Source organism: Salvelinus sp. IW2-2015, unplaced genomic scaffold (genome assembly GCF_002910315.2).
Source record: "Salvelinus sp. IW2-2015 unplaced genomic scaffold, ASM291031v2 Un_scaffold3340, whole genome shotgun sequence".
Taxonomy (NCBI): domain Eukaryota; kingdom Metazoa; phylum Chordata; class Actinopteri; order Salmoniformes; family Salmonidae; genus Salvelinus; species Salvelinus sp. IW2-2015.
The window spans coordinates 8,738-15,983 of record NW_019944624.1 but is presented as its reverse complement, the minus strand read 5'-3'; the positions used below and the strand labels follow the sequence as shown (position 1 = coordinate 15,983).

Sequence of the window (7,246 nt, the reverse complement as noted above, 5' to 3'; positions counted from 1 at the left end):
GAGTTAAGCATGTCGTGGGGTTTGATATAAAAGCTAACCTCCCCTGTTATTATAATGGTGAGAGGTTAGCATGTCGTGGGGTATGATATAAAATGCTAACCTCCCCTGTTATTGTAATGGTGAGAGGTTAGCCTGGGGGTTTGATATTTGTGCTCTGTAGCTTTCTCATCATCATTATCACAATTCATTCAGGGTTATCTTTATCATGTTGAAGTATTTAGGAACATTTTATTCTTATTTACACCCAAATACACATACGTATTTCTGGTTCATCCTGTAGGTGGCCTTCTAGTAAGTCTGCCCAGAGAGCAGGCGGCCCGGTTCTGTGCAGAGGTGGAGGGTCAGGGGTCTGGGGGTGGAGCCTGGATCATCGGCATCGTGGAGAAAGGAGAACGTGGCGCTCGCATCATCGACAAACCACGCATCATCGAAGTCCAGCCCAGAGGGACCGCTGCAGCCAATCAGGAGAACAGCAGCTCTACAAGTCCAGCTCCTGGCGATACGCTGTCATAGACTCTCCCTCTTACGTGTTGCTGTCCATCTCTTCCCCTGTTTAGCCACAGGAGCTACATGCCAAAACACCGAACATGGAGTGGGAATGGACAACACTCCAAATGGTTCCTCTTTTAAATTAAATTAACATTCCAACATTTTTCCCTCCAATCAGTGAATGGGAAATAGATCAAGTTGTGTATGTGATTTTAGAGGTGGGTCAGAACATCTCCTGGTGAAACTTTTGCCATTGTGGGAGTAGTTGGAAAAAAATGTCTATTTATTGTGTTCTATTGGATATTTGGCTTGTCTATCAGGATGTATGGCTCCACCCATTGGTTCAGAGGCAGGGTTGAGCAGCTCTCTCTGGACCAATGGGGTCGTCCGGTATGTCCTCTGCCAGCTGACTGGCTGCTCAGCTCAAAGCCCCCCCTACCTGTTTATGAAGCTCCGCCTTCCAAACCTCAGCCAATGGGCCAGGCGGAGTGGATGTCTGTCTCAGGAAGGGGGTGGGGCTCATGTGCTGGGTTCCAGCCATTGGCTGTGTGTTTCTGGAGAATTCACAATCAATAAACCGATCATCAACTCTCTGTACTGCTCTTTGGTACTTCCTGTGTGTGTGATTTAAAATGAATGTATTTTTTAGGACAGTGGGGTACGTTAGATTATTGGTCCTCTGTATATCAGTTGGTTGAGCCTGGCGCATGCGACCATCCATAAGATGTACTGTATGCATGACTGCTTTGGATAAAACTGTCTGCTATATGGCTTATTTAATATTAAAAGGTATCACCGTGTTCTAACCCGAGAGACCAGGAAAAAGATCAGTCTGCCTCGCTTTCCAACCACTGAACAGAGACGCAAATAAAATGACAATAGCAGCAACTGTTGGAGGACAATGGAAGTTGATTTAAAAATTYCTTTATTGTTAATGTTGTTGGTTAGCTAGCTAGCGAAAATTAGCCATATTAGTAATAGACATGTTGACATCAGTCAACCAGACATGGTATCATTAAGTTGAAACAAGCCACCTAACGACTCCCCACACTGCAGCTTCTTGTCAGTGAGCACTTGTCCCGTTTGTTTAGAACGTTTACATGCGTTGCATGAAGAACGATAATCCTGTACATGGACACATCTTTAATCAGGCTACTGATTAATACATGCAGAACATCGCCAATCAAAATAAACGTTCTGGCACAGTGACAGTGTTATTTTTTGCTTAGACTTTTTGATTCTGAGTTCGGACATATACCGTTTATTTGAAATATAAGATGCGCAAAGAGGGAGGCGTTGGTGCTGGCACATGCGCGTATTAAGCTGTTTCCATGTTTTAATAATTCCAAAGATTGCTCAGAAAACCAGATGTTTTAATCGGTGTATGCTTACTTCGATTATGACCTTACGCCGATTAAGATAAACAGAGTAAGGAGTTTACATGATTAATGCCATACTCTGCTTTCTGCCATAATCAGTTTAATATCGAATGCTGCTTTCATGACAACTGGGAACTCTGAAWAATACAACAAAAAAATCTGAAAAATACGTAGTCAAATAATGACATCAGTGATTTTCAGGTCGGAAAGTCGGAGCTCTAGAGAGGACAGAGTTCCCAAATTGGAATTCCGAGTTGGATGACAGTTCAAAACAATTTTTTTTCCAGTCGGAGCATTGTTTATTTCCCCAAGTCTGAGATTTTCGAGTTTCCAGTTGTTTTGAACGCGGCATAAGAACTAGAGACTGCCTCCAAGATGTCCGACCATTGTTTCAACGTAATCTATTTACCATCGCAGATGTCGTCCGGGGCTGACATCTCGCTAGTTCCGGTCTCAGGAGCCCATTGGTACATGCGCATTAGCACTCGAGCCCCGCGCGAGCTAGAGCTGGTCGTGGATTTTGATTAGTGGGGGATGGGAAATGTGCAGGCACAAAGCACCACCACACAACCAACAACCACTGGAAACATGAAGAACATGTATGCAAGTAAGTTATTCAGGACTAAGAGGACGGTGCTCTAGATGTACACCTCATGGGACAGTTGGATGATATCGGTTTAACACAATCAGAATAAGCACGATTTGACACAGATAGCTTGGTGTACTCTGGGAACTGTAGTTCTTAATACAGGGAAACTTAGCTGTCTTTGGTTTTGTTAAATTTTTTGTTGTTGAAGACTAATCAAATAAAAAAAGACAACGGTTCATCAGACTGGTGGAAGGTTTAGTACATGTTGAGATGACCCTGCCTCTGTCCCCACTGACTGAGATGACCCTGCCTCTGTCCCCACTGACTGAGGTGACCCTGCCTCTGTCCCCACTGACTGAGATGACCCTGCCTCTGTCCCCACTGCCTGAGATGACCCTGCCTTCTGTCCCCCACTGACTGAGATGACCCTGTCTCTGTCCCCACTGCCTAGATGGACCGCTGCCTCTGTCCCCACTGCCTGAGGATGACCCTGCCTCTGTTCCCCACTGACTGAGATTGACCCTGCCTCTGTCCCACTGACTGAGATGACCCTGCCTTCTGTCCCACTGACTGAGATGACCCTGCCTCTGTCTCCCACTGACTGAGGTGACCCTGCCTCTGTCCCCACTTGACTGAGATGCAACCCTGCCTCTGTCCCCACTGACTGAGCATGACCCTGCCTCTGTCCCCACTGACTGAGGTGACCCTGCCTCTTCCCACTGACTGAGATGACCCTGTTCTCTGTCCCACTGACTGAGATGACCCTGCCTCTGTCCCCACTGACTGAGGATGACCCTGTCTCTGTCCCCACTGACTGAGATGACCCTTGCCTCTGTCCCCACTGGACTGAGATGACCCTGCCTCTGTTCCCCACTGACTGAGATGACCCTGCCTCTTCCCCCACTGACTGAGATGACCCTCCATGCCTCCTGTTCCCTTATCTGAACTGAGAATGAACCCCTGCCTCTGGTCCCAACTGACTTTAGATGACCCTGCCCTCTTGTCCCCACTGACTGAGATGACCCTGCTCTTCCCCACTGACTGAGATGACCCTTCCTCGTGTCCCCAACTGACTTGAGATGACCCCTTTGCCTCTGTCCCCACTGACTGAGATGACCTTGGCCTCTGTCCCAACTGAACATGATGTATGACTTCCTTGCCTCTCTTCTCTGCTCTCCCTCTCTCCACTCTTGCGACTCTCGTAGCGTACCTCTGTCTCTTGCTTCTCTCCTTCACTCCTGTGCTACTGTGCTCTGCATTGACCCTTCTCCCTCTGTCCCCCTACTCTTGCTCTGCATCTGCTACACTCTCCCTCGTCGTCTCTGCTCCCCTTCGACTCGTAATCTCGTGATCTCTCTCTCCTCTCCTCTCTCTCCTGTCTTCCCTCTCTGCGACACATGAGCTCACCCGATAATACCACGCCTCTGATCAATCCTCACTGCTGTGTACAGATGACTGTGCCTCTCCTCTCGTCTTTCTCCTTCTCTCCCTCTCCACCTGGACTTGTCTCTACATACATCTCCTCTCTCGTGCTTGCATCTCTCTCTCTCGCCGTGGACGTGCATCGTGGGCTCGCATCGTTCACAGTAGAGAGATGTACCACTGGGTTCTGATAGACGCGAATGCGAATTTCACACTATCTCGCGATCTCATGTAGAGGTTTATCTCTCTGGTCTCTGTGCCCCTATATATATACTGTAACTCTGATTGAGATTTAGTCCACGTTTGTCCTTCTTAATTAAGGGTTGACTCATTTTGTACATAACTAGTGACAAGTGACATCTCAAGCACTGTAATAGGTAAATGTTGGCTGTGTGCATTTGCCGATGAATCCCAAACGTATCGACAGTTTGAATCTCTTTCGCATACCCGAATAAGCGCCGCATAACACACCATCTCTCAGTGTGGAGGATTGCGCATGTGGGTATAGATATTCAGAGTATCGTGCTAGATTAGCCCAGTCTCACTTTCCGCTCGGAATAGAGAGTGTTAGTACTCTACAGAATAATGATTGCACTGTATGTGCATAGATCGTCGTCCTCGAGAGAAGTAATAGATATACCACTCTGCGCGTTATGCAAAGAAACTGTGCGCGTGTAAATCTAGTTAACAGGATGTTTCTAGTTGTTTAAAGAATGATACGACTGTGTAGCGCTCAGCTGGCGCGGTGGTGACTATCAGTCGTGGGATCATACATCTCACGCATCTTCACCATTGCAAAGAGGCCCTTCAGCTCTGTCACACACATGCGACAATCTAGCAGCGATTCCTAATGATTGATTCTCTTATCTTATATATCTTCTAAATAGTGTGAACTATCTCATTCTATAGGATTACAATATGGCTCCGAGCCAAGTGGTGTCTTCATTTCAGTGTTCCTGTGCTTGTTGTCGCGCCGCAAACTAGACGCGCCTCGTATCCAGCGTTATTGTATAGTATCCGCTATTTAAGGAAGTGCAATAGGACCGCTCTCTCTCTTACCTAAAGAATTAATTTAATGTCTACATTCTTACCTCCCTAAGCACATTAAATCCGGCCTACCTCAACTCTCGTGTTAGAGCACTATGATGAACACTTGTCTGCGTGCTGATTGATGATTGTTATCTTTCTAATCTGTGAGATACGATAGCTAGACGCGTGTCGCTTATTTCTCTCCCTAATTGTGCAATCTAGTTACAGGTGAACACTGTTGCTGCTTAATATCGCGCATATTATTAAGCTGCCATTGCTCACATCTTATCTCCTTTGGTTCTCATAGTTTGTACTTCTTTATTACCTCCAATAATGGCAAACTAGCAACTCATAAATTGTCTGCAACTCTACTCTTATTTGGAACAATAGTCTTTAATCTTAACAAATTTTCTTAACACAGTCTTTCTGTCTTTATAATAGTCTCTAGTATGTCGTATGTGTCATAGTCTTCTGCTCCTTGATACGATTGAATACATGATAAGTCCATTATGTAAACTCACGCTATCCACATATCCTTGCTCAAACCAGAGGCGAGCGGTAGAATTGCCACAGAAGTTCATCATGCTCGCGCTCATACACTCTTATCCCTGTGTGCACGCTATCAATGAAGTGGAGTGGCCAATGACCCTTCATATTATTAGACCTTCATGAAACTATTCTTACATTCAATATGCTGACCATTCCTCTGGTGGTGGTGTGATTCATCTCAGAGCCTAAGTCAAAAGAGGAACGTGTAGAGCAGATTACTGAGAGAATAGTTCTCTTGTATTATATCAGGATTAAGGGTGATGTTACAGATATTAGAGTCATGAGCGTGGAAACGTGACAATAGAACAAGTGTAAACTCATATGCTCCCTTATTCTCTCGCAAACTGACTGTAATATTCATAGTGATTCGCGTGTAAAACTCGATGATAACTGTGTGTAACCACCTTGTGCGTTGCGCAGTATCATATTTCCGTGAGGTATTCCATCGTGAGAATTGGATAGCCTTCCGAAAAATCAGTGCTCTCTACAGTATAATATCTGAGCAAGATATCTCGGAGGATGTCCCTAGTAACTAAACAGTGCATCCGAAATATAGCATCGAACATATCCATTTTATAGAGCATTCAATCACTTGTGTGATACTCATATCATCGTATATATAGATACTTTTCTTCACATCTGGCAATGTGTAGGCCATCTGTCTAACTCAGATAATATATGGTGAATCTATCGCGTGGGGCGTTTTGACCGTGTTCCGAATATGTGTTCTGAATTTTTGTACTTCTTACGCTCATTTAGTAAAATACCGTTGCCTCTGTGGGCCACTCGACCTGAGGAGCTAGTAGTTAACCTGTGCTAAATGGAGTGAGTGAGAGATACAGCACACAATGTGTGCGTCCCATTTGGACTACGGATAGCTACCTCTCGAAGATACAAACGGCACACACAGCTCGATCTTGACAAATGTGCCCACATGCTAGTATTAGCTATACTAAACGAGTGTATGCTCTAATCACAACATCAACTGCGATAGTAAGAACCTGATACACTCTAGCTCTCGGGATACTATGAGATACAGCCTCACAGTGCTAGTGTGATCCCAGCGCTTGTTGTGAGCTCATATGAGATGTAACAGCACTAGCCCCAGTGTGGTGCGGCCCGCCAGCCTTAGCCGGATATAGTGCCTTAGGATTATTGATATACAAGCTATCAAGAGCCTCTCTAGTATGTTGTACCCATGCTAGTATGATCGCGACTATTGTACAATCAGCGCATTCATGTGGTGTGTCCTAGCTTATGTCGTATAAATAGCATTTAATAAACATATACTCTGTGAAGATATGTAGTCTGGACCTACATGAGTTTGTGGGCTTCCCTACAGACATTGATCTTAGGTACGCTGCTTATGATGTGATTACTAGAGTGTATATCTCTCTCATGGAAATGTTTTGAAGATGAATGGTACACACTATCCTTAGTATATGACGTTGTAAGATCTACCTTATTTAGAATTGATTACACTCGCTAGCGCAGCAGTTGTCCAGCTAGGTCATCACTATTTATACAATATCGTCTTGAGAAGTATAGCCAATCTAAGAGACGTGTGGTGCCCGAGCATAAGTTAATCTATATCACTGAGTAAAAACAATGGCACATGTGTGTGGTCTTCGCATAAAAAAACTAAGTGCACTATTGAGATACCAGCCACAGTGTGTTCCAGCTAGTAGGACTATGCAGATACGCCACTAGTGATACCATGTCCACAAGACTATGTTAGAGATACCAGGTATTGAGATACACTCTCCTCATCTATCTCTTTCTCTTCTCT

At 45.0% G+C, this 7,246-nt stretch overlaps 1 protein-coding gene and 1 long non-coding RNA gene across 2 annotated transcripts in view; both read left to right on the top strand.

The window, feature by feature from the left end:
- The window catches only part of sephs3 (selenophosphate synthetase 3), a 29,496-nt gene extending 28,414 nt beyond the window's left edge, over positions 1-1,082 (top strand). Inside the window, exon 8 of the mRNA XM_024142645.2 lies at positions 281-1,082. Within this exon, the coding sequence (XP_023998413.2) occupies positions 281-513 (233 nt within the window). The 3' untranslated portion in view covers positions 514-1,082. The remainder of the gene's footprint in view (positions 1-280) is intronic.
- Positions 1,083-2,068: 986 nt separating this feature from the next.
- Positions 2,069-7,246, top strand: part of LOC112075692 (uncharacterized) — an 11,443-nt gene continuing 6,265 nt past the window's right edge. Inside the window, exon 1 of the long non-coding RNA XR_002895030.2 lies at positions 2,069-2,475. This is a non-coding gene — a long non-coding RNA (uncharacterized lncRNA). The remainder of the gene's footprint in view (positions 2,476-7,246) is intronic.